Here is a 27,208-nt window from a genome sequence, read left to right as displayed (position 1 = left end):
AGAGCTTGCACTGAATGTTCCTTTGTTCAAACAAGTACATGAATTTGTCATGCGTATAATTGAATCTGCGCTTTCAGAGGGGGCCTGATCCTGCAGACATATGTCTATTAACCGCTTCTGCGAGCTCACTTGTGCGTGAAGCAAGACTGGAGGCCCAACACAAATAGACGGGATTTAAAGGCAGGCATTCAACAACATGGTATTTACTTCCTTTAGGTAGCCAGGCCTATCCTTGTCTAGCCAGTCTACTAAATTTATCTGCTGGAAATTGAAATTACACTCACACCACACTGGTGTCCTTGAAAGGGGGACGTGGACCACGTTCTCCTGGGAAGAACGGTTTTGAACGAATGAGCCACTTTCTTTGTCTCAGGCACATCCTGCCACATCTCTATGCAAGGAACAAAACCTAAGAGCTGACATACGCAAATATGTGTATTAAATACATTTCTCTGAATGCCTCTCAAGTGCATTCAACCTGCAAGCAACGATGATTTTTCCTCCTGCAATGCTGGAAACAAATTAAACCCTAAAAAACTCAGCTGGTCTTCTGACCTCTCACGTTATTTTGCAGACTACTGTGATTAGTGCCTAGCCATTTAGCGCATTAGCAAAGCAGAGCGAAGAAGACTGGCCAACTTCTGAGACCTCTCCGGAGGTCGCAAGGACAAGGACTTCATTTTGCCGGCGCAGTTGGCAGCGGTGACGCAAACTGCGAGGAAGCACCTGCACCGAGCTGGTGCCGCTTTTCTTACCTCCCCCTTCTTCTCCTTCCTCGCAACACATGATAAATAGCTGCGATCTATCATCATTTCACCACTTTCAAACCTGGCTGCGTGTCTCACTACTCTGAATGGAGCAATTATCTCTCCTAACTATTAAAAATGCTGGCGGGCAGACTAGACCTAAACATGCTTTCTTCTTCACCAAAGAGACACGAAGCTGCCAGATGCGGACTGAAGGCTTGTAGCCTCATCAGCACGGCATGTCCAGGCCCAACAGCCCTGCCTGTAGTAGCTTAGGAGCAGCACGAAACTACTTGCAACCATCCCAAACCATCCAGCGTGGCACTAAGGGACATGGTTTAATGACGGGACTCAGTCAGTCAGGTTGATGGTTGAACTTTAAGATCCTGAAGGTCTTATCCAACCTAAATCATCCTATGGATTAGCCTCTCCAACAGATAAAGAAGAGTACAGATAAGAGCTAATAGTTGCACGCTCTGCAGCTTCTCAGAGCAACCCTACAGCAAAGTTTTAGGACAAGAGGAAATGGCCTCAAGTTGCACCAGGAGAGGTTTAGGTTGGATATTAAGAAAAATTTCTTCACTGAAATGGTTGTGAAACACTGGAACAGGCTGCCCAGGGAAGCAGTTGAGTCTTCATCCCCAGAGGTCTTCAAGAGATGTGGTGCTTAGGGACATGGCTTGGTGGTAGACTTGGCAGCGGTAGGTCAATGCTTGGACTCAATGATCTTGGAGATCATCAATGCCTGATTTTGGAGATCTTTTCTAACCTACAAGATTCTATGATTCTGTGATTCTAAGTGCACCAAGGGACTGATACTTGCTCCATGTAAGCCACTCACACCTCCATTTTCTTCTTTCCAGAGGGAGAGATGCATTTGCAAGACAGTGCTTTGCTTTGGTCAAGCGCTTAACTCTCATTTGGTTTCCTTAAGACATAGCAAATGCTGCTGATCAGACTGATAACCAAAATAAATAGTGTTATGAAAATAAAAATGCTCCTTCCCTCTCTTCTTGATATGGAACAGCAGGGCAGGAGATGGATGGGTAAAATCATCCCAAAGCTCCCTTTCCTGCAGGGGTCTTTGACAAGAAGGACTTATTTTTATCACATGCATTTCAATTGCACTGGAAAAAAAAAATTAATAATAGTAATTCCCTCCAAGGGAATTCAGCGCAATCCATGCTATGGTCCAGGAAATACTGGCAGAACAGACCACGTGTTTTATGTTCCCAGACTTTGCTTTAACAACCCTTAACATCACAACAGTGCAACTTAAGCATCAGGCAGATCCCTTCTGTATTTGCCTTTCCAAAGGACAGCATAACTCGTCCTGCTCTGTTACAATACCTGGCCCACTGGGGTGGGAAAACACAAGACATAAGAGTAAAGCTTCACTAAGAACAGAAAGGAATGGATACATGCCCCAGAAGCTTACCAGAGAAGAGATGATAGAGGCAGCTACAATCCCCATTTTCCAGGCAATGAATGCTGATCCCTCTTGTTAGTTCTGGTCACTGGTGTTCACATAAATACTAAGTTCTCATTTTCTCACTTCCTGCTTTACGGCAGCTGGCCTTCTGAGGACACTACCCTTCCCATTCAGAACTACACCCAGATTTCCCTGTTGGAGCTATAAAGCAAAAGCAAAAAGGTTTCCCAAAAGTGAATACCTCTGTTTGTTTGTTTTAGATGTATAAAATACAGACACACAAGTTTCCATGCTTGAGGAAGTATGTTTTTGTCATTGCTCTCACTTTATGTGAGAGAAAAGAGGATAGAGAGGGAAGAAATGATGCACTGTCACAGCACCTCTCCCCACTACGCCATTCCTAATTTTAGAAGTCCAACAGCACTTGTTCTATTTGTCTCTTCTTCCAAAACTGAAAGATTTCTCTGTTTCCCATTAAGCCCCCCAGGCACATTTGCGTCTGCGTCATGCCATACAGTGATCACATTTATTCATCTTGCCATGTGGTGCTCCCTCTCGCCTTCTGCAGCGTGCAGTCCTAATCTGGGCTAATGTCATCAGAGACAAAAGGTGAGCCTTCAGACCTTTCTGCAGCCACACGTCGTTACTCCAACGAAGTAACCTGGGCACTATCAGAGCAAGAAAAATTACGCGTAAAGGAATTAAACTTAAAGGAAAGAATGGATTATGTTTCGAGGAGCATTTCTCAATGGTGAGAACGACTGCGCTCTGAATTAATCTCCCTGAAGAAGCAGTTGAGGTTTGATGGTGAGGAACACGTAGAAATGCTCTGGACAGCTTCAGGGGAGATGGACTGCAGGGCTGCTCCTCGCCGTGAAGATGCCTTAGCTTGAATAATGCCAGCGCTCGTCCCATCACCAGCTGTCACATCCATGTCGCCAAGCCTCGCTTCAGGTCTCGCTGAAGTCTGGAAGAACCTGATGCTCCTTTGGGAAAGGAGAGAGCTTCGTTTTCCCGTCAACATCTGGCATCCTTTTGGCAAGTGCATGCAACACGCAGTACCTTGCCAGAACCCTGTACGTTGAGTCATGTTTTATGAACTACTGAGTCTTTAATTACCTTTGAAAAGCGGAATGCCTCAATTCCACCACCGACAGATTTAGTGACTAATAAAAATAGCAGATGTTCGTGTGAATATTAAACCCGACACCAACGACTACGCCCCTTGCGTGGTGCTGGAGTGGCTTTGGGAGCCGTCGATCCTCTTGGCTACTCCATGGCCCTCAAAGACCCTGGGGCAGCGAGAGAGTAAGGCACTGCCTGCTTCCACCAAAAAACAGACAGATTAGGTGTAAAGTACTGGCACCACTTGCCGGAGACAAGCTCATGTAGTAATCATCTGGTTCGCAGAGGGGTGGTGGGCTTCCAAGAGCAAGGGCAACCTCTTGCTCTGCTCTACAGCTGGGATAAGGACCCAAGGATGCTTGGAGAAAGGCCACGGGAATAACCAAGGAAAGAAACAAACAGAAAGTGAAAACTGAGCTTTGGAAATACTAAATAATTTATTTGTGAAGTGAAACAAAGGAAAACGTAGATGAGATGATGTTTGCAAAGATTATTTGTAGAGCAGTCCAGAAAAGATGTTACTCCCACCTGAACAGATACAAGTGGGCAAAGACTTGCTCAAAAGTCCATGCAATGAGCGTTCAATACGTTGATATTCAAAGGAGGAAAATCAGCAATTGCTACAAACTCGTAGGAAGCTGACACGTATGTAAATGCTTCAGCATCCACCCTCAAGAAAATAAATAAAAAAATAAAAAATAAAATAAATTAAAGATAATAAATGCAGACATCCCTATCATTTCCAGTCCTGGAGCCCACCTCTTCTCTACAGCAGGAGCAAAAAGCAGATGGTCAGTTGTGCTCTCCGTCGCAAACTTCTGGAGAAACAGAAGCTGCATGAAGTCCTCGATACTGTACATTCAGCTCAGCCATTAAAACACCATTAGAAATGGATAATGAAATTAAGAAGGGGAAAGCTAATAGGAACCACTGCACGGAGGGAGCCCTGCTGGTGCTCAGCAATGTGGCCAGCTGAGCACCGACAAAGAACAAATTGAGTGTTAGGAGGAGGGACATAAAGCAAGCACCATAGCTCTGCTTGGCAGGAGGAGTGTAACAGATTCCGTCTCGGAGATGTATCAGCATCTGTGGCTCTTAAATCATGGAGGAAGGCAGAGGGGAGCAAAGCTTTCAGCACTCAAAGCAAAATCTGCGACAAGACCTTTATGATGATGAAACGCACTCGGGAGCGGGGGAATTAACGGGATGCAAAACGTCCAGCAGGACCCCAGTCATTCCCCTCTCCTCTTTCTGCCTTGAGATCCTCAAAAACCTGCCTGTTCCTTCAGGAAGAGTATGACACGCTTTTTCCTCCTCTCCTGTTGCCCAGTCTGACAGCTTGGGAATGCATAAGTATTTCTTTGCAATTTTCATAATCACAGCAAGATCCTCAGTATGCTTAAAAATTACAGAAGAAAGAGCAATGTGCAATGTGAGTTATCAACAGCATTGGGGAAAGAAGTACAGCTCCAGTTTGTGAAAAAATGGTGAGGGAGGTGGGATCAGGGCTGAGATAAGATCTTGGGATGTCCCAGCCCTCACTCTTGTCCTGAACACTTGGATAAATCTATTTTTTACATTTCCCACCCCCTCCTTTCATTTCCCTGTGGAGGAAAAGATGGAGTCCTTCTTAGTGAAAATAGGGAGATTTCTTCCAGATCCTAAATATTTTTAAATTAGCAATCCAATCAAGAGATACACAGTTGTTTCTTCAATAAATGGCTTTTATTATTATTATTTTCTGCCTGTTTTCTGGAGAAAATGAGAAAACTGAATCTACTTTTGGGTGACTGAGCACTGGCACAGGCTGCCCAGAGAGGTTGTGGAGTCTCCTCCTTGGAGAGCTTCAAAAGCCACCAGGACGTGGTCCTGGGCACCCTGCTGGAGGTGGCCTTGCTTGAGCAGGGGCTGGACCAGATGGCCCCAGAGGTCCCTTCCCACCTTAACCACCCTGTGAACTGTAGAAATAACTTATGCCATGGAGAAATCACAATGGTTTGGGTTTTACTTTACTACGCCTGCTCCAAGCAGAAGCAGAAGTGTGTACGAGACCTGTAGGGCCAGACCCCAAACCCAGGCTCACTCCCTCTTCTTCGCCCACCAAACAAGCCAGCACACCTCAGCTGAACACTTTAAGAGATCCTTAAAAGCAGCTGGTTAAGGAATTGCCTATTCAAAATAGTTTATCTTCAGTGACATTTCAAAACCCTTCTTAAACCTAATTTAATCTCCACGTCAGACAGCAGCTTAACCATCCCATCCCTCCCTTTGTCCTTGCAAACGGCAAATCCATCAAGGCAGAGTCATTTAACATCTTCTTCTGCACCACCATCTCCCTAAGAAAATCAGCGCTTGCGCTCTCACTCGCACATCACAAGGCTGCTTGTGCCCAAGGAGAGCACACCACGCTGGTAAAGACCACTGAAATCATATTGCCCACCTTTGCAGTGGAAAAACAAAGAAGCAAACAAACTCATTTACCTTTTAAAATACTGCTGGAACAGTTAGAAAATGGAGTTTGGTCGTATACATCCAGCTGCGTACCACTATACAGACTGGTGAAGTGCAGCTGCCTCTGGTGTAAAGCAAGGATGCTGCTTAACCACGGAGCTAAAAGCCCACGAGGAGCTTTCTGTCAAAGCCTGATCAGGACCTTAAGAGTGAAATAATTAATACAGAACACAGAACATATAATTCTGTTGCTGCAAGGCCAGAAAGGGGAAGCAGCAGCATCCTCCAGTCTCACACGAGGTAGATGACAAGCAGGGAAAGGTGTTAAGAGCCTAAAATATTAATTAAGTTAATAGTTTGGGATTTAAGACAGGACATCAAACACGCCTGCTGTATTAAAATCTACCTGCGTGTGCCCGCTCCGAAATCCCTGAGCAAAACGATGTCATTTCATATGCAAGGACACGGGTTATGCTTTGCAGATTTCAATCAAGCAACTTCTCCCACTCTGCCGGGTCCTTTCCTAGCCCGGATGCAAGAAGAAGTTGGCCTTGAAGCATTACCACGAAAGCTTCACATGATGGTCAGTATTTAATCCCATATAAAAGGTAATCACCAGGAATACCAAAAGATCTTGTGTAAATGAACACTCTGCTCTGCCACATTAGGGTCTTATTTTCCCCCCAAAATTATCCGTTCAAAACCTCCTCGTGAGGGCTCATAAACTGCCCCGAGATAAATCCCCGACAAAGGTGCAGAGGAGGTCTCCTGCAGCCTGCTTCGTTATTCATTGATAAGCCCCCAAACAGATACTGCAAACACTTCTGCACAAGATTTTTGTACTTATCTCATCCCTAAATTTATACAATGCCATTCTACATGCGCTGCTTTTTGCTGGGTTTTCTTTGTTGGTTTTGGTTTTACCCTGGTTGCCCTTCCAAAGCACCTTCCAGCAGAGAATTTAGAAATAACCTTCAGGAAACTTTCCCCCAAAGTTCTCCCAAGGCAGCCCAGGTATAATACAAGATCTGAACCAACAGACCACATCAGAAATTCATTTATTTTGATACCTGCCCCCAGGACCTACAGAGAAGCCGTAGAAAGCAGAAATGGAGAGAGAACCTACATGGGAACGGTCTTCAAAGCCTCTGTTTTCAGGAGTTTTTAATTCCCCGAAGCAAAAGGGTCTGATCTCCCTCTCCTTATATATCTGCCTCTGCAGCTGTATATATGCTTTGGGGCCACAGAAATTTGTGTTTATTTGTGCTTGGATGAACTTTTGGCCATGGCAATCTCCTCCCAAAGCAAGGTACTCACCTTGGCAGGTAGCTTGACACGTCCATGAGAAACTCTGGACCAACAAAACCAAACAACTCCCTACCAGTTATATCCCAAATATATATGTCCCAATATATCCCAAATATGCATGAAAATTAAACTACCAACAAGGCTTTATTTTACCCTATGTGAATACAGAGCCTTGTGTTTTAAGGAACCTCGTGGGTGCAAGTCAGAGGGAAAAACAAGGTGTCTACAAACACTCTTGAGCTCTTCCATCTTCTTCCTGAACCCCCCTGCTCACGTATTTTTTCTTGATGCCCAAAGTGGCAAGTTTTACAAGGTATCTGTGAGCATAGCATTCACAAGATTGATATCTATTTTAGTAGGGAAGCTGGTATGTTTGCTGCCAGACCCATCTCTGCAAGGAGCTTTGGGTGCCCCAGAAAGACAGCTTCCTTGTGGTCCCGCTCCCCACATTTGTGATCGCAGCCACCCTTGGCACCACCAAGATGGGCTGGTGGTCCTGCACATGGTCCTTGCCCTTGCTCTGTGGTTTCACAGTGAGAAGGCACCAAAACTCCCACTCCTACCCTTCTGCCAGTGTGCTGACCCTCATCCTGAACCGACGACAACCACACTTCATAGAAAATGAGCTAAAAACCCAGATTTGTGGTGTCTGCAGGTGCCAGTAGTCATTTCACCTTTACTTTGATATACCTGGGACTGGAAATATCCTCCTTAAAAAAATGCAAAGCATTTAGCCTGACAGAACATCCAAATGCAGAATTAGTTTAAAGCTTTCCCTAAAGCACTGGTGTTTGAAGACTAGTTATCACGTATATTAAAAAAGGAAAAGAGGAAAAAAAGCTGCAAAAGAGCTTCTCCGTTACAGCATACCAACCTTCCTTTCTCTATTTTTTAATGCTTGCATCTCCCAACCTGTCGACGCTCACTTCTCCTCCCAGAAGACAAAGCCAATATCCTGATCTATTTTTTGACCTTCTAAATCCGAGCACAGGCAGAGGAAGCTGAGCTCGAGCTGACTGGGCAGCATTCACACACCGCAGCCCAGTAACCGGCACTGCAATACAGAAACTCTGGTCTGGTCCCAAGCTCACACTAATCGCCACGTTATTTCTCGGTGCTTGGCTCCCGTATAACCAAGTTCTGTCCGTGCCTTCTGCTGCAAAGCCTTTCGTTCACAGCTAGGTGTTTCTGTAAAGCCATGGATGAGATAAAACTGATCTTGGCCACTGGGGGTCATTAAAAGGCCTGACAGAGCTTCCTCCCAGGAACTGAGGTACTTCTTATGCTGGAATCTCACATTTTTGTTCTTCTAAGTATTTGTCGGGACCTCTACTTTACAACCTGTTAGGTTAGCCACTGAATCGCCTTCATTTTTCTGCTCTCTTTAGAGGTTTCCTCTCCTTGCCTTCTTAACTTAAAAGGTCTGACACAGTCATTGCTCAGCTGAAGCTTAACACCCAAATACCATCCCAGGCAGATCACTACGCCTTTAAAAAGGGCGAGAGAAGAAATACACCAGCATATGAAGTCTCCTAGCCCTTCTGCTCGCTTCCTGCCCGCCTTCCTACCTGCAGGCACAATGGGAAAAGCACAATGGGAGTAGAGACAACCTTCTCCTCTGTCTCCTCTTCTCCGCTGAGAAAGCAAGATGCACATGAAGATACTTGATTTATTGAAGGTTGTCCAGTGAATCATGGCCATGGCCCACTTTGTACATGTGAAAGCACAAGTCGGCGAACTACCCAGTAAACACCACATTTAGCATTTCTACAGAGTTTCATGGGAAATGCTCATGACAGCCTTGGCCAAGATGACTCTCTCTGGAGGAGAGCAAAGTCCATACACTTCAGCAGGCACACTGAGAAGAAAATCTATTTGCAGTGCTAAAATGTGCCGCACTCCGAAGAATACCGATGACACATATCTCCTTGTGGCACAGGCTTCAAGGGATGGCCATAACGTGTCCCCACACAAGGTGTAACATGGGACGATTTATCTAAGCCTACTAGGAATGGTCCCCTTCTTAGGCCAGATAATTAAATGGATGCCCTAAAACTGGACAACTTCAGTGCTCGTTTCAATGCAGGGAAGGGTTTGTTTTGGTGGTTGAGGATTTCCATACCCACCCTTCCCATGGAAGCACACATCCAGAGCTCGCTCCGGGCAATTGGAGATTAATAGTTGGGTTTGAGCACAAAGCCTTTCCGCAGTGTGCACCAAGGGGGAAGCGAACATAAATATGCTTGTGCCAAAGCAGGGTAAGAATTTATACGGCCCTGTAAAACAATGTCATTGCCTTCACTTCGGGAAGCCTGGCCAAGAAAAGCAGCACAGGCAAGTGAGGAGAAAGGGCCTGAGAGAAGGGGGGGAAAATAATAGAACAAAATGAAAAAAAAAAAGTTTTTGGAAACATACAAACAAAACAAAAACAATCAAAAAACCTGAGTCCCTGCTGTGCCTAAACTGATGGATGTGGAGGGTGGGGGATTTTTAGAAATAATTAGGAAAGAAAGAAATGGCAAATCAAGCAGAAGACCCAGCATTTCTCCCCCAAAGCATGCTAGCCCTTGTATTTAGCCAACAAGAGGAATTCACAGCATGCTACGGGAGCACTGCTCCAGCAGCTGAAGAGAAAGATCAGCTGTTGCTGACTGGGAATCCCTTCTGCCTGACTCACAGCCACCCTGATGGAAATGCCAAGGAGGAGAGAAGATACCAGGAGTGCTTGTAAGGCTTTTGATTATTGCAGAGAGGCAGAGTCACTGTGTAGTGTGATGCTGGCCCTCTCCTTGTCCCATCTCAGCTCAGCTTTAAGGAGGTCTCAGATGTGCCTGGAAGAAGTAAAATGCTGCAGTAAAACAGAGGTGGACCAAAGGGAATAGGATGTTCAACCAGAAACCAGAAGCAAAAGGGTTGGAGAGCAAAACCAGGACAGGCAGCCCTCTTCCCGACAGCTATATAGCATCAAATACAGTGATATTTTATCCAAAAAAAAAAAAAAAAAAGAAGGTGGATTGCTGGAAGGTGGTCAAATCTGGGGGTATGGAGGAAAAAGAACCCTTGACATAAGATGCACTGATAACTCAATATCCCTCATCTCTTTGGAGAGATGCCAGGCATCCCTCAGATCCAAAGGAGTTCAACTCTATGATCTCCAGCAAGTTCAGTCTCCCAGAAGGAAACTTTTTTTTGCAACAGTGGCTGTTTTCTTATTAATCTTGTACATAAGCATAAAGTTTTTCTCACAGTCAGGATGATAACAAGGCTTGGTTTCTTCTTCTCCAACACTGATGAGCAATAAGTGTGAAAACTCCATGAAGAAAAAAAAATCTCTGTGAAAATACTGAAATTCTGTTAACAAACTCCAAATTAAAAAAATATGAATAGACACACTTTATTCTAACAGTAAGACTATAAAAGGAGAGGTGTGAAATAACAGTACAACTAAAACCTCCAAACTGCATTTCAAAAGCATACTTACATATTCGTATACATACACTACAAATGCATACCCCTTAGGTAGATATATGTGTACTTCTGGCCATTTTCTATATAGCTTTAGCCATTTTTTTATTAGATCCTGGCTTGACATTATCTGTGTATTGTTCAAAACCACAAGCAGGCTACTGTCTTGCTGGCAAAGCAGTGCAGGAAAAGAAGCAGACCATTCCTCCTTCCCAACCTGCTTAACTCTTACTGTGCTTGCAATAAATCTGAAATACTGACTACTACATGATTGCAATAAACTTTTTTTTTGGGCCATTTTGTCATAAACCCAAGTTCTTTGCAAACTGTAATTTACAGCAAACCCTCTTTATAAATCTGTGCCTTCTAACTTTTTACAGAAGTGAAAATAATAATAATAAAAAAGAGATCAGTAGGAAAAAGCAATACGGAAGTCTCATTTTGCTCAATTCATCACTGCAGTTGCCTCCATATATGTGGACAAGTACGGTAGCTTTGAAATTTTAATGCACCCAGGACTGACTGTCCTCCTTCAAAACTTCTTATTTCGGGGAACTGGATTCCCTATGGTCTTGCCTCAGTGTAGCTTCATACACAACGGATTAATTTCCCAAATTCACTGCAATGTGCTAATCCCAATCTTAAAAGACGGATTTATGACTTTTAAAAATCTTTATATAGCTTTCAGTCCTTCTACTTCAATGGCTGTGTCTCTACTTCTATTTCTGTAACTGTAGCTGTGTTAGGAGAGGAGAAGGAATAGAGGATAAATAGAATTTTATGCAGCGTGGCTGTGGTCAGCTCTTCAGTCTGCTTCTGTTCTCCACTAAGGCCCTGAGCAAAGTATTTCGGGGGAAAAAAATCCCTACCTAATTAAACAAAGTCCCTGCATGTGTCTTCACAATGAGCTTTTGTATCTACATCTATCGTAATATCTTGCTCTCTCTGGAAACCCAGTCCCAAATGTCCCTGGGTAAAGCTTTCAAAGAAATGAACAGCCAAAACACAGAAATATTTCAGGGCACTGAACCCAATTTCAGCACATTTTTGTGGATTTAGGAGCTCTCAGGTTTGACTGGCAATAGAATAGCCCTTGGTCAAAGGACTGTATTTCAAGAGGTCCTCAGAAGCCTTCCAGAGCACAAAAGGGCCTTGGATATCAACTCCTTCCCACATCCGTACCTCCATCATCAAGTACCTGGAGACCTGTGAAAACAGACCTCAAGAGCGTTTCTGAAAACGGGATATAGGTTTTAAAAATCTCACTGTGAATATGTTAAATCCACTACTGTAGTTCCCAACCCAAGTCACAAGAATAATCAGCTGCCTTCCCCAATTCAGTGTGCTGCAGGCTTAATTCCCATTAAAAATACCAGATTTAGTATGACTTAAAACATTTTTAATACACTTAGGATGTGTTCATATAGAAAAAAAAAATCGTTATCTTGCTGTGGGCCTCTGCAGCCACAGAAAGGTAAGAAACACAGACATCCAACTCATGTGTTTCCACTTAATGCATTTAAAGATGTTGCATGAAGCCACCCGGAGGTCTGGATAAGAATCATAGGATCACAGAACATCCCAGGTTGGAAGGAATCCATGAGGATCATTGAATCCAACTACTGGGTCCACAAAGGACCACCCAAAAATCAGACCATGTGTTTGAGGGCGTTGTCCAAATGCTTCTTGAAATCTGGCAGGCCCAGTGCTGTGACCACTGCCCTGGGGAGCCTGTCCCAGTGCCCGACCACCTCTGGGTGCAGACCCTTTCCCTCACACCCAGCCTGACCCTCCCCTGTCCCAGCTCCATGCCGTTCCCTCGGGTCCTGTCGCTGTCCCCAGAGAGCAGAGCTCAGCGCCTGCCCCTCCGCTCCCCTCGTGAGGGAGCTGCAGGCCGCCATGAGGCCTCCCCTCGGCCTGCTCTGCTCTGGCCTGAACAAACCAAGGGACCTCAGCCTCTCGTCACACGCCTTGCCCTCCAGACCCTTCACCATCTTTGTAGCCTCCTTTGGGCACTCTTTAATGATTCTATGTCCTTCTTCTGCCCAGAGGAGCCGAGCTCCTCGTCACGCAGTATGTTTCAAAGGTAAGAATTGACCCGGTGCCATGTCTTGTGAGTCCTACCTGCTTCTAAAGCAGCTGAGGGCATTATTTCCATGACGTCCAACCCAGTTACCACTATGCAGAGCTGGATTCAGGCTGTCACATCAGTTCGGCCAGTCCTTAGGTGTGTTTTGAGTTCAAAGCTGATGACAACTGTCACCTGGGAATCGTGTTGTGTGCTGCCAAGTGGAGATGTGACACGCAGTGCTGGCCACTGCTCTGCTGGCCATCTGGTGAGATGGCAGCGTGCCCAGCTAGATGCGTGGGTCTTTGCCAGGCACAAAAGGACCAAGTTTTTCAGATAGACTAAGCCCAGTTAAAAGTAAAAACAGCACCTTTGCCCAAGGAAGCTGCTCTGTGGTTTGGAAGAATTGTGGACATTTCCCAGAGTGACGAGACATGCCCACGAGACTGAAGACTGGAACAAGGATGACAATGGCAAATTATCTCAGAACAAGTAGTGTCCTTCTGACTTTGACCTCCTAAAATAAGTGAAAATGTAGGGTTTTCTCTTAAAAAAAATATTTGGGACACAAAACATTGCAGAAAGGGATGGAAAACAGAGTAAAATGCACGTACTGCTCAGAATGTCATGCCAAAAAGTTGTGAGTCCCAGGCCCTGCTCTTCACAGCTTAAAAACTCATTACTAAAAGCATTATCTATGGTTCTTAGGGTGTCTTCAAGACTGGTTCTCCAGCCCTGATGTCTATGTGTGCTGAAGCTGTACAATGAAGGGCAACACCTGCCCTACTTCACCCTCCAACTGCTTCATTTGCAGTGAGACCAAGAAAAGAAGTTTAAGGCAAGTCACAGTGTTCTTGATGACAACCTATACCAAAATCCCACAGCTACACGAAAGAAGAAGTACCACTTTCTTCAAGTGCCTGTCCAGACTAAAAAAAACATCTGGGAAGGAGAGAGGAGCATCAAAGGAGGATAGATGTTAACCAGTTCTGCTAAAGGATAAGAGAGGAAAACCCCCATCACAGACACAGCGCGATAAAGCACAGGGAGAACATCTCAGAATGATCTTTATTTTAATCAAGCTGCTGGCAACTTAAGCTATAATAATAATGTAAAATCGGTACTTTCTCTGAGATGCTGTCTTGTTAATCACTGCCCGAGACTCTCCCCTTTGCCCAAGATGAGGACCTGGAGTGGAGGAAAGGGATACCTGCTAGCAAGTTTGCCTTGTCAAGGACTTCCTTTAAAATGTAAAAGCAAATTTACGCCTTGTTGGGTTGCTACTGTGCAGATGTTCAAAAATCCCAGCAGCAAAGCTTCCGCGCAATTCTGAAGGATGAGCCCAGGACAGAAGCAGCTCAGCTTAAAGCACGACCAGCAGATGACAGCAAGCCCTATGAATCACAAGACAAGAAAGTGCAGTCACTAAAGCCATCCCTGTTTTAAGGGAATAATCAGGATCTAAAAGCAACTCCAGTGTGGTGGGGTGAAAAAGATGGAAAAATCTGCAATCCAGCACTTGCAAAATATTACAGCATGCACAAACAGCTTAGGATAGAAAGACTCCCCATCTCGTCTGCTAGCACTGTAGAGCTGACTCATTTGTTCAGCTCTTGGACTGAAAATAAGCTGATTTCATTCAAATCTTACAGAGCAACCAGAAGGACAAGCCTTCACGGTGCCTTTTGGAGCAGAATTAAATTTCAGGCTTCACTTCCACCAAAAATAACCCGTGCTTGCATAGCTGTGGAGCTCTGGAAAGCTGGAGAGGTGAGCAGTTAGGGCTGTCTGAAAAGCACAGCTCTACTGCAAAGCGTGACTACGCAAAATAGCGTTCATCCAGGGTTGGCCCCAGCACCCTGCGTGGCTGATTCAGCACAAGGGGCAAGCAGGAGAGCTGTCCAGTTTACACGTGCAACCAACTTGGTGCTGTTTTCCCGGCTAAGTTCATCATTTTTGGTCATTTATGTAAAAATCAGCAGGGTTTTGCTTTATTCCTTCTTCTTTGCCCTCTCTTCTCCAGCCTGGAATCAGCAAGCAATGGGAAACTGGTATTATAAATACCTATGCAATCACTTGCACACCTCAAAATCTATGCAAACTGCTTCTTCCACCCCGCTACAACTGCCTGCACGACTCTCATTACCTTCAGTCACACCAGAAGTTACTAAAGGTGCTCATGAATCCCAACCATAAATACCCAAGTCTAAGAGAGAAATTCAGGGGAGATTTGCAATACGTACATCCTAACATCCAATCTAAAATCCCTCCTTGCTCCTAAATGCTTTCCATCCAGACTAAATAGCCCTAATCCCCAGTCTACCTGCTTACATCTGTCGAGTCCTTCCTCACTGTTGATCTTTCATCCCTGCCCACTTCTAGCTGCCAGCATCTGTCTCCAAGCAAACATCAGCCTGGAAAAAGAGAGAGTTAGCAATGACATCTCTGGAGTGACAGCACGGATAAAAGCTTTATTCTTCCTTTTCTGTTCAGCCCAGCTTCTTTTTGTGTCATGTACATGTTGGTGTCAGCTGTGTCCACCCCTCATAATGGTTAGAGGTGAGTTTGTGTACTTCCTGCAGAGAAATACATCCTTACATTCAGGTTTCAGAACAGCAATCCACCGGCACGGTATTTCAGTACCTACATAAATCTTCATTCCCCATTTTGCTGGCAGGAGCAAATATTAAAAACTCCAGTTGGGTCTTAAAAAAAAAAAAAAGGCACACACAGAGGAGGAAGGATAAAGTGTGTTCTAATAGATTAGGACAGACATATTCTCCATCCTTAAAATTGTACTTAATTAGGTAATACGAGGCAGCAGGAAGGGAATGGTACAAGAATACAGGTAAATTGAGAGATATGCACAAGAGCGATAGCAAATGTGGTCAAGACTGGGAAGTTCATGACTTCAAGTCCAGAACATTAAAATTTAAAAAGGTTTTCCCCTCATGTCAAAAAAAAGAGTATTCCTCATTCAGTACTGAAAGCCAGTGGTCTGCAGCTCCTGGGCTCAGTATTTTGGACAGGAAAGAAATAGGAACATATTTGTCAAATGGGAATTATTTTCTGCATGTGAAATTTTATAATAGATTGACTGTTAGGTACCAACTAAGTCTAAAACAAATTTGTGGTTCTCCACTATAAAATGCACACCTTAGCTCTCCCCCTAACACTAGACGTAAGTACACTCCAACCTGGCAAACACACCAAGCTCCATCTCACCCGGTGCGCTCTGCAGCACCCACTTTCCATACTACAACAGCCCAGGTAGCACAGGTCAGGTTTTCCTTTCTTAAACTTTACCCCTGGGTTCAGATTATTTGGATTTGATCACTCTCACTGCCAGAACCCCAGACAGAAATTCTGCAATAATAAAAACATGTCCCCGAAGCATCACTGCTTTAACAGAATATAATTAGCGGAATATAGTTTCCTTTGCAGCCCGCAATCGGAGTTTAGCACTTCACAACCAGCAAGGCACAGCGGAGGTGCATGCGTGGACCTGATGCCTGCCCCAGCAGGGCTCAAAGAGAAACGCTGAGGTAGCATCACCTCATCTGTGCTAACAACCTGTGCTGTGCAAATGTCTGATTCACACCCGGGAAACGTCTGGGACCAAGCAACACCATGCCAGGTACTATTTTAGTTTTCCTTTCAATGTTCAGTAATTTCCATTCCCAAATTTACTGGGGCTGCTACAGCAATAGCAGAGGGGACAGAACATACACTTGGTCACTCGCTGCACATTCACGTCCTCGTGCTGATCCGAACTAAGACAGATCAAGCTGAATTCCATTCCAACCTCACTTGGTTTCCTGATGTGAACGTACGAATCAGAAATGAAAAGACCTTCTAGCAAGCTGTAAGGGCAGCAAGAGCTGCCAGCACCTTCCAGAGAACAGGACAGGGAATGCGACGAGGAGTGGATAAACCTGTGCCAGCAGTGCCAGCCTGCTCCTGGATGCCACCTTTTCCAGTGTAATTCCCATCAAGTACTAACAGGCTAATATGCAAGGTCACTGGAGGGATCCTGCTGCTGCACACAATTCCATTCCAGCCGGGTGTCCTGCTTCAGGAAGACTTATCTGTAGGCAGAGCGCAAGAAAAAACGGTTTCTGATCCAAGCATCTGATATTGCCAAGGTACAAAAACAGAGGCAAAGCACAAGGTGCAAAAGCAGAGCTATCCCAGAAAATATGAGGAAGGCTCAGAGTGCTTGCAAGAATTTAGTAATATAGGCAAGCACTCACTTATGGCTTGTTGGACAAGGGCTCTAAAGCAAAGACCACTCTGCTTTCTTAAGCAGACACGTGATTTTGAGAGACTGAGAGAGCTGGCAAACATGAATAGGATTGCACTGACAGGATGAGAGGAATCTCAGGAGCATCAGTATCTCCCCCAGGTCTAAACAGCTTAAACAAGAACAGCTACAAACTTTCTGCAAAGTGATAGTTAAGGGGGAGTGTTTAATTGTAAAGAAATGCAGGTTTTAACAAAATTTTCTTTGCTCTTTTGTGAGACAAGGAAAAAAAAACCTTTGGTTCCTGGCTCTGCCAGAGCAACCAGAAGCAAAAGCACTGAGCCGTATTAATTTCAGGAGTTGAAACGAAAGCCTAGGACAAGTCTCTGCTCCAACGGGGAAATGCATCCACCTGGAAAGATGTCCCAAGAGGACAGGTTCGTGGCCAGGTACCCACTAAAGGAACCACCAGCACCTTCATCCTGCTCTGCATTCTCCACCAAGGTACCCATACGATGAGCAGAGCAAGGGGAGAACATCTTCTTCAGCTACTTCTAATTTGGCTGTAATCAAGTGGAAAATGGAGCGAGCTATTCTGAGAGGATGAGATGTTTAAATGCATTTCCAGCTGAACGCTGCCTGAGGACAAGATTGCGTGTTTGTTTTCTGGTTTTCCACTAAAGATTGGGAGCACCGGGATGATTTTCACATGGTTACAATAAAATGGCTTTGCATGGCGAAGACTAGCAAATGAAACAGCTAGAGAAAAAAAAAAAAAGTTTATTTTACCCAGGAATTTGTTTCTATATTGTATCGTTTTAACTGCTATGAGGTGGTCAAATATTTCATTATTTACTTATTTATTTCAATGGTGTTTTCTGGTTTTGCTAGTTATTTAAATAAATGCCTAACCACATAACTTCCCTGAAATACCAAGATTAGAGTGAAACATTTATTATAATGTTAAAATTGCCAGAAGGGATAGGGCAGAGGTTTTCAAAACAAACAGTTTCAAAGTTAATTTGTGTATCAAAGTTAATTCTCCTGGCAATTTGTTTTGCTATAAAACATGTTGTTCATTATTCTTTAATATGTTTTCATATGTTTTGGCTTATTAATTCATTAAATCATTGCTAAGATCTCTAAGAAGTGGATGTAAAACAGAGAATATCCCCTGCATTTCCTCAGACTGGACTAAGGAAACAAACGTTTAATGTTGGGAATATTGCACAATAGCAGACAAACAATATGAAACACTTCCTCTGTAGATATTATAAGCAGGATTTTGAAGTTGTCTAGTGGGACAGATCATCTTATGATTTTTAGTATTGCTTGCATCTAGACTTGGACCAGCACTTCATTTCAGGCCAATTAATGATTTGATTAATACGACACTCGAGCCCTCTAGACGTCTATGTCCCTGTAAATTCAAGAAAATATGACAGGACCAAAATACGACCCAAGACTCAGAAGTGAAAATCAATCATTAAGACTCGCACAAACTTTTTACACAGCATTTGACAAGCCATTTTATTTTCAGTGTTGTATAAAATAGAAGACGTACCACCTTCTTTACAGACCAGGGAGTAACTTGTGAGTAGTATTCGTGAATTACCTACAACTGGCAAAAAAAGGTGCTGCAGATGGGCACACTTTTAACTCTGTCTTTCCATTCTGCTGTTGGTGGGACTCCATCCCAAATACATACTTTGGTTATATCACTGAACGTGACCAAGTCGCAATGCAATCGTTCAGATTTGAAGGCTTTAATTTTGGTGGAAACAAACAAACAAACAAACAAAAAACCTTTAATATTGCATCAATCTAAAGTTCTGAGCTCTAAAAAAAAATAAAAGTAAAATGTGCCAAGACTTTATTCTTGCTTTGTTCCACCACCGTTAACTCTTTCTTCATATAATGATTTATACCAGGGAAGCTTAAGCTCATGGTGGGGTCCCTCATTGCTCCAGCGAGGAACATGCCATGGTCAGATTTAGAGCATCTTCCACACCCTTTGGCTAGCTCTGTACGCTGCAGTGATTAAATATTTCAGTGCTCCTTTAACAAAGCACTGTAGGTATTGAAAGTCACTTGGGAAGTTTGTGCTAAAACAAAGCCGCGCTCGGGTCCCAATAAAGCAGAAGCATTAACCACCTGCTGTCTGTTAATTGACCTCGGGGACTCGTTGTGTGTTTAGGAATCCAAGTGCTTCAGCGCACTGCAGGATGGAGATGCGAAGCTTGGCGGTGGTATCCTTCCCACGCTCTGCCATCAGACCTCAACCCACCCCAGGAGGGAGCGAAGGAACACGTGGTGGTCAGGCCACAATGCTGGTTCGTACATCTGGTGTTGAGTTTGGTCTACAGAACGTCCACCCCAGCTTTGGCCTTCGGTCCTGGGTCTCCATCAGAGCTCCTGCCCCGTCCCCACCCCACCAAAGTGCCCACAACCGATGTGAGCGCCTCCTGCCCACGCAGTACTCTGCGACTCCACCATCCTGGAGGCAACAATGACCCTCAAGGTGTATTTTCTTCTGAACCGCTTTCCAAAACTGCCTGGGAAAGAGCAAAACAGGATTGGACGGGCACAGAGAGGACGGCAGGATGGCCCAACCACCTGACGGGAGGGCTAAGAAAATTATAGACCCAATTCCTGGAAAAATATTAGCAGAAATTATACAACAATGAATTGCTAAGTATCACAATGATAATTAGGTGATAAATACCCAGCGAAAGCTGCCAAGAACAAGGTGCACAGACCAATCTAATTTTGTTCTTTGACAAGACAGCCAGCCTAGCAGAGAAGCAGGGAGCCACATGTGCGATATATCTTGAGTACAACCCTGGCCAGTGTCCCGCATGCGATCTTCACGAGCAACCAACCAAAGAAAAAATAGTCTAGATGAAGTCACGGCAAAATTAAGCACTGACCCAATGCTCCCGTGAGCACACCTGGAAACATTACACCTCTGGAACATGAAATGACCTGTTCAAATCCGTCCTGTAATGGCCAGTGCACAGTAAGGTTAATAAAAACAGCATTAAAAAATTCCTGGCTTGTGGCATTTTAATTCAATCTATTTGAATTCCCTGACCTCTGTGCCTCCCCGCGTACAGCAGATTTTGTTCATTCTCCCCAGAAAAAGCCTGTTTTCGGAAGGATGGGTCTAATATGGCAGATGTTGCACACTTGAGAATTCAGGATTTAATTCCTACTGCTGCACGGCATTTGGTCTCCATTTATTTCAGATACCACACATTACTTTTTAAAAAATCTTTTGAAACACTTTTTTTTTTTTCCATTCTCAGGTTTAAATCCTGGATATCCAGCAAAACCATCAAAAGCACAATTCGAACTGGAGTTGCCCAACACCCAACTCTAACTCCCCATAAAGCTGCCCCTGGGATTCCTCCACAAAATTCTGCAGACGGACCCTGCGGATTTCGCTAATTAGGATGGGGAACAAGGGCGACCACTGCAGCGCCCGACAATGAGCTGGAACTCCATCCACCATCGCGGCAGCCCGAGGCCAGGGGAAGCCTCACCGTCATTCCCATTTCCTCCATGGAGGAGATACAACCAAGACAGACAGGTAAAGGCCACCCTCCTGTTAGTAATGTCTGGTATTTTATTTTTAAAAAGCAAAACCTGAGGCCTCTTTGTTCTCTGAATTAAAGAGTTCAGAAACAAAATCCCTGGTGATTTTTACTTTTTCCTCACCCCACTGTCTGACCACTTGCTATGAGGAGCCTCCGGCTCCTGAGGTAAGCCGGGGCCACCGAAACCCACTTGTAACTTCCATTTATTGCATTATCCATTTTATTACGGTAAAGCTATTAAGCAGCAGCATCCCCATCACTTCTGTTGTTGAAAGATCCCAGGGTTTTCTCTTGTATGCCTGAAGATTTCTGCTGAATCGCACGCTACAGCACCTATCTGCAGGGATGCTGGTACTTTTTATTTATTTGTTTACTGGATATAGCAAGAAGAAGGGTTTCAGAGCACACGCCGAACATGTCCATCGAGGTCTGCCCCGCTGTGAGCAGACATCCATACGGCAGCAGGAAGGCCACGGTCTTTTGTTCCAGCCATACCATGAGGTAATGCAGAGAGCAGTTTTTCTTAGCAAGGCAGTCATCCATCTTTGGGAAGCAGGAGGCATAAGATGAGCTCTGCGTTGACCCTCTCCTGACACTTAATGACAATATCTGGGGATACTACAACAGAAGACACTTGGCATGTACTACTCAGTCTCCCACGGTGAAGGGGCATGGAGAGTTATTTAGGCTGAGAGAGCTCATCTCTGGTTCAGACACACAAAAAGGAGAAAAGTTTCTCCGAATTGCCCTTGGCCAAGGAAACAAGCCTTTCTTTCTTTTCAGAAATGCCTTTCTGCGATGGAATACAGCGAAGTGATGAAGTGCCTGCTCCAGCCTTGCAATCCCTTCCATACCCAAAGGTCCCAGGTGGTGTTGAACAACTCCGTGACCAAGCTTTGCTCACCAGGAAGATCAGCCCTGGAGGACCTGGAAGACTTGGCCATTGCAACACCACCCAAGACCATGTGTGCGTGCACGGAGGGAAAGTTTCTCACCTCTGAGATGCGAGCTGACAAGTTAAAAGGCTCTGGACAGGCAGCTGAAATGGTTTCAAGATCATGGTCTTAAGAAAGCTGATGTTTCTATGCCAGCTACTTTTTTTGCAATCCACTGAGGGTTGTTCAAACAACGGGCAAGCTGGGCTTGATGTGGTACCTCTTCAAATACTTAGGAACTGCAAGCATCTTGAATTATTCTCTGCATTTGCATTAAAAATAGTGATCATTTTGTACAGCACTGTAAGTATTTGCGTGTTTGGGGTGTTTTTTTTGTGTTTTTTTCTTTTTTTTTTTAATCCAAAACCACAGTGCACTGAGATCCATCATTTGTCTATTCCAGATTTTGATTCTCTTTTTGTATGGTTCTTTCATTGTGCCCAAGCATCCCATTCTTCCTTGCTTTTATGCCTTTAATTTTGCCTTGTAGAACTGCCTAAAAATCACTATTTAAAACTGAGCAGTCAACTCACACTTAATTCAATACCCTCTCCCTCTTCAAAGGGGAAAAAAAAAGATAATTGCACCAAAACTCATAAGAAAACACAAAACCATGAGAAACCTTTATGCTTCTTTTATAGATCCATCCAGGGGGAACAGCTATTTGCAAAACAATGAAGCATTTCCCGAAGAATATTTGCAACCTTGACAACTTGGAAACCAAGTCAGGCTGCCTTAATGAACAGCACCGCTGAAACCAAAGGCAACGTAAGAGAGTGGTGGTGGTGATGTTTTTCCCAGGTGCAAAGCAGTAATGGCCCGTGCTAGCAGTAACTTTGCTGCGCTACAACGTCCCCTTTCCTGATGCTTCTGCAAAGGTCTGAACCCTCAGCCGTGTCTCCGCAGCAGCCACTGCACCCTCACCCTGCTGTGCAGGACAGACCCAGAACTAAAACTAAATGCAAAAATATGCTCCAGCTCACAGGGCTTGCTGAAAGTCAGGCTGTATTAAACCAGATCTGGCCCTACAGCAACTCCCTATCTGGACCAGGACGTGGTGCAGTTGGAGACGTGGCCTTAACTGCCCATGCCCACGTGGGCTGGCTTCCATCCTTCTCGAACAGTAGCTCAAAGGTGGGCAGGATGAGACCTCCTTTCCACCTCCAAGCACGAGCCAGCCCTGAATCAACAGGGACGATGGCATGCTTGCAGTGCCTAACGAACACTAATTATTCTACCAATCATTCTTCTGGCAAAGGATGCCTCCTACAAGAAGAGGACACAGTAGATCCAATGCCTTCGACCCACGAAAGCAGGAGGTTATAATCATTAGCTGAGCCCTGTGTTACGGCAGTTACACTAGGAATATGGTTTTATGAAGCACGGCTTTGCCCTGTGCAGTGGAGACCATTTCATATACAAAGGCTGACATCTGGATGCTTTTTCTCTTTATACTTTAGCATTCCTGGAATCCTTTGTGGGAAGGAGGGAACAAGAAAAGGAAGTATGTCTGGTGTTCACTTAAAAACACCCCACAAAACCAGAATCTGCATTCATTTGCAAGTCACTGTTTATGGTTTCTGCATTCCCCGAGGAGGTTTTTATCCCCCGTTGCCATGCTGGAGCACATTTTGCAGATTAAAGCAGCCTCCCCAGCAGTTAAGTTGTGCCCTGTGGAATCACAACCCTCTGCTCCTTGGACCTTACCCCATCTACTCCCATCACCAGTGCAGCTACAGCTAGCCAGAGAACAACCGTTTGAACCAACTTCTTGCTGAGGAAATGAGGAGAGCCACAAACAGATGTAGAAAATGAGCTGAATTCCTTCTCCCAATCCCTCAAAACATCTCCAAAACCCTCATCAGTGTCACTTTTCCATGGCAATTGGCAAGATACACTGAAACCTCAAGACCTGAGCACGGTACGATGTTGCGCCTCATCATACAAATCAAACCCAACAAAAGTTTGGTTTTCACCTTTGAAAATCTGTAACAGAAACAACCTCTGGAGATAGCCTGATATGTATACAACAGCCACATTGAACATCATTCAGTAAAATCTGAGGGTTTTTTTAAAAGTGGAAGTCTGGTAGAATAAATTACAGCAGGGGATCAATACTTTACCAAGAGGTTGATAGCCTTGTCTCGAAGGGCCTCCAAATGGGTTCCTGCTCCCAAATCCACTCCCGTCAATGGATCCATAAGACATTTTCTAGATAGCAACGGATGCAGGATTGTACTTTAAACCTAACAGAACAGAGAAAAAGACATATAACACTGTTAAAAGTCAGTTAAATCCCACTACTCTAGGTGGAGGAGGGAAGGCAAATGAAAAACAAAAGGCCTATCTCCAAACTTCAGGATGCCCAACCACAAAACAAAACAAAACACTAAAATCCAGGTTTCCTGGACTACAGATGATCTTGGGGGTGACCACGTCATTAGATCTCTCTCAACCTTACTTTCTCCAGTAATAAAGGGCGACAATTTATCTGTTTCAGCCATGTCAAGACTAATTCCTTGCTGTTCACAATGTGCTTTGAGATCTGGAGATGGTAGGCATAGACTAGGCACTTGATCAAAACCAGGTAATGCTGTCTTCTGGAACATTATTGCTACAGAGCTGGTGAGGAGTCTATCCATCATACCACAGTCTCGATTAGCTCTCAAAAGAGACAGCTTGCTGCTGTATTGTAAGCTCCTGGACCTCTACTATAAATATTGGAGCCAGGGTTATTTTTCCTTGCTGGTTTAAAAAAAAAAAAAAAAGAAAAAGAACAACAACAAAAAAAAAAGAAAGCAGAAGCAGCTACAGGGTCTAAGGTAGCAGCAGCAGACTGAAATCAGTACAGCACTGGCAGAGGAAGGCTTCTCCCCCTGTTCCACTTCACTGTCTGCAGGCCTCGTCTCACCGTGAGCCACAGACACCCTCGAGCAAATCATCGGGGTTCCACGACTTTAATATTAAATGTAGCCCAACACTAAGGCATGGAGGTGACAACAGCAAAGGAAGAAAACGGATAGATGTGCCACATCAGAAAGGGCATGATGCAGGGCCAAACCCAGCTGCTGCTTTCTTGTATCAAGGCTGGGAAAAAATGCCCCAAACAGGGAAAATTGGGAGGAGGAAGGTAGGGGCTTACTCAACAAAAAAGGGCCCCTCATGCACTTCATTCTCATTTTTAATTTCAGAGTTGCAAAATTAAAAAATAAAAATAAAAAATAACAATACTGCTGAGGAGAGCCAGACAGAGGATCTACAGGACTAAGGGAAGTCACTTACCGTCCTGTCTTAATTGGGCAAGAAACCTAAAAGAGGATGAAAGTGCATTTGCCTTGAGAGAAGAAGGGGTGGGAGCTGGAAGTACCAACCAGCTGAACATATTAAAAGAGCAGCAAATCCAGAGCGCAGCTTCCCACCCAGCCTCGGTGCACAGCATACACACATAATTGGCATCTGAGGGTGCAGGTACCTCTAGCACATAAATCCTCCAGTTCAGGAAAACAGCCTTCAGTCAGCAAATGAAGCAAACAAGAGCAAAAGTTAAAAGAAACCACCTGCGAACCAAGGGTTAGCAAGACACTAAACGACACAGTAGCCAAGCGTGTCAAGAAGGTAAAGCCGCTGTGGTGGTTTTACTCAGCTGGGCAGCTGAGCTCCACCACAGCCACTCTCTCACTCCCCTTCCTCAAAGGGAAAGGGGGAGAAAATACGATGGGAAGGGCTCAAGGGTTGAGATAAGGACAGGGAGATCACTCAACAGTTATCGTCATGGGCAAAACAGACTCAGAATAGGGAGATAAATGACATTTATTGCCTATTACTAACAAGCTAGAGCAGTGAGAAACTAAAAGCAAACTAAAAACACCTTTCCCCCTTTCCTTCCTCTTCCACCTCCTCCCCCTCAGCAGCGCAGGGGAACGGGGAACGGGGGCTGCGGTCAGTCCCTGATGCTTCGTCTCCACCGTTCCTTCATGGCGTGGGCTGCCCACAGGCAGCAGCTCTTCAACAACTGCTCCCACACGGCTCCGTCCCACGGGGTCCATCCCCCAGGAGCAAACTGCTCCAGCACGGGTCCCCCACGGGCGGCAGCTCCCCCCAGACCCCCTGCTCCTGCGTGGGCTCCTCTCCACGGGCTGCAGCTCCGGCCCGGGGCCTGCTCCTGCGGGGGCTCTCCATGGGCCGCAGCCTCCTCCAGGCCACATCCACCTGCTCCACCGGGGGCTCCTCCACGGGCTGCAGCGTGGAGATCTGCTCCGTGTGGGACCCGTGGGCTGCAGGGGGACAGCCTGCTCCACCAGGGGCCTCTCCACAGGCCGCAGGGGAACTTCTGGCTTGGCTCTGCCCAGCAGCGGGTCCCTTTTGGAGCCGTCTGGAGCTGGCTCTGATCTGACATGGGGCAGCTGCAAGGCTCTGCTCACAGAGACCACACTTGCCACACAGCCCCCACCACCAAAACCTTGCCACATAAACCCGATACAGCCATATGCATTGTAGAAGTATAATCTATGATGCCTTGATGGAAATTCGTCACAACCACTGAACACTAAAAGGACCAGATGAAGATTCACTTGGGAAGTCTGCGATGGACTTGGGAACACATCCTGCCTCTCCCAGGTCTCTTGTCAGCCCACAGCCACAACAGTAACACAACCTTCATTGCAAAACGCAACCCAAGACCTAGCAAGACCCTTACTATCCACCTGGGGAAATAAGGACACATAGAAGACAGTTACAGGAACAGTTCTGGGCAGGGATAAGGTGTTATTTTCTTTTATTTCTCTCTCAGTGTGGCTACAGATTCAATGTGCAATAAGCAGGGAAGGGAAACAATCAAATGGTTGGAAAACTGCCTCTACACAGAGGATCATCCTGACCTACCCTTCCTTTTTACAGATGCACAAGGGGAAGCATACGGTGCCACAACTTCCCCAAGGTCACATACAACAAATGTGGAGCAAAAGTCTACATCGTGTTGTAAGATGACTTGATTACAACTGGGCAAGCGTTCTCTGGCAAACAGTGAATGTGTCTATTTTTTCCCCAACAGAGCGGCGTGAAAGGGGGAGAGGAGGAAGGCATTTACAGCACTCCAAATGTTTCATGTTGATTTTTCATTTTCAAAGCATGTTTCCATTTTAAAACTTTTTCTCCCTGGAAAGGGAGGAAAAAAAGAAAGAATTGAAAACAAAATATTTTGTTTTCATTTAACCAACCTTTTTAGAAGCAACCACCTCCCACCCCATCCTACTAAGCCATTGAAATATCCCTTATTCACACAGCTCCGGAACCACACTCCTACCCCATAGTAAAGTATTCACAGAAAAATTTGAGAGCAGATCTGTACACCTTCCCTTTGATCGGCAATAAAAGCATTTCCCTCCCCATCCCCATGGCACCTCCCAGTTCTTTTGTCTACAGCTCCTCAGGGAGGCTTGTCCAACTTACTGTGACAGGCAGGTGACTTGCTGTGAAGGCAGTTCATGCAAATTGGAGCAAGCGTTGCCTAACATACTAGATACAGAAAAAAAGGGAAAAAATAAGAGATTTGATCACAGCTTTATCCCATAACCTACAACGGGAATGAAAGAACAACACCCGAGCCAGACCAAAAGATCATCCACCCCACCACAGGCATGTATGTGTTTTTTAATGACATGTAATTATTTCTTGCTGTCCATATCCTGTAGAAATCAATCACTCAGTCAGTTTATCAGAAGGACGCAGGACCCCAAGGAATGGGTTGGTCTTTGTTTCATGGGCTGGGAAAGCTACTACCAGCAGGCAAACTTATTTAAGGAGTTCCTCTATGCTCTCCATTTAGCAGGACATTCAG

At 45.0% G+C, this 27,208-nt stretch overlaps 1 protein-coding gene across 10 annotated transcripts in view; it reads right to left on the bottom strand.

Moving 5' to 3' along the window:
* Positions 1-27,208, bottom strand: part of TSNARE1 (t-SNARE domain containing 1) — a 471,236-nt gene that overhangs the window by 346,591 nt on the left and 97,437 nt on the right. For 9 of the 10 annotated variants that reach the window (XR_014579369.1, XM_083823324.1, XM_083823323.1 and 6 more), the window contains one exon: positions 23,496-23,618. Coding sequence is in view for 9 of the 10 variants with exons in the window: in XM_083823324.1 (XP_083679450.1) it covers positions 23,496-23,580 (85 nt within the window). In the remaining variant the exon portion in view is untranslated. Of the gene's footprint in view, positions 1-23,495; positions 23,619-26,820; positions 26,843-27,208 lie in introns of those variants that run through there. The other variant, XM_083823321.1, reaches the window with a different exon arrangement.

Source organism: Anser anser, assembly GCF_964211835.1.
Source record: "Anser anser genome assembly, chromosome: 2".
Lineage (NCBI taxonomy): Eukaryota > Metazoa > Chordata > Aves > Anseriformes > Anatidae > Anser > Anser anser.
Note: the sequence above shows the minus strand (reverse complement) of the source record. Positions and strands in the feature narration are given on the sequence as shown.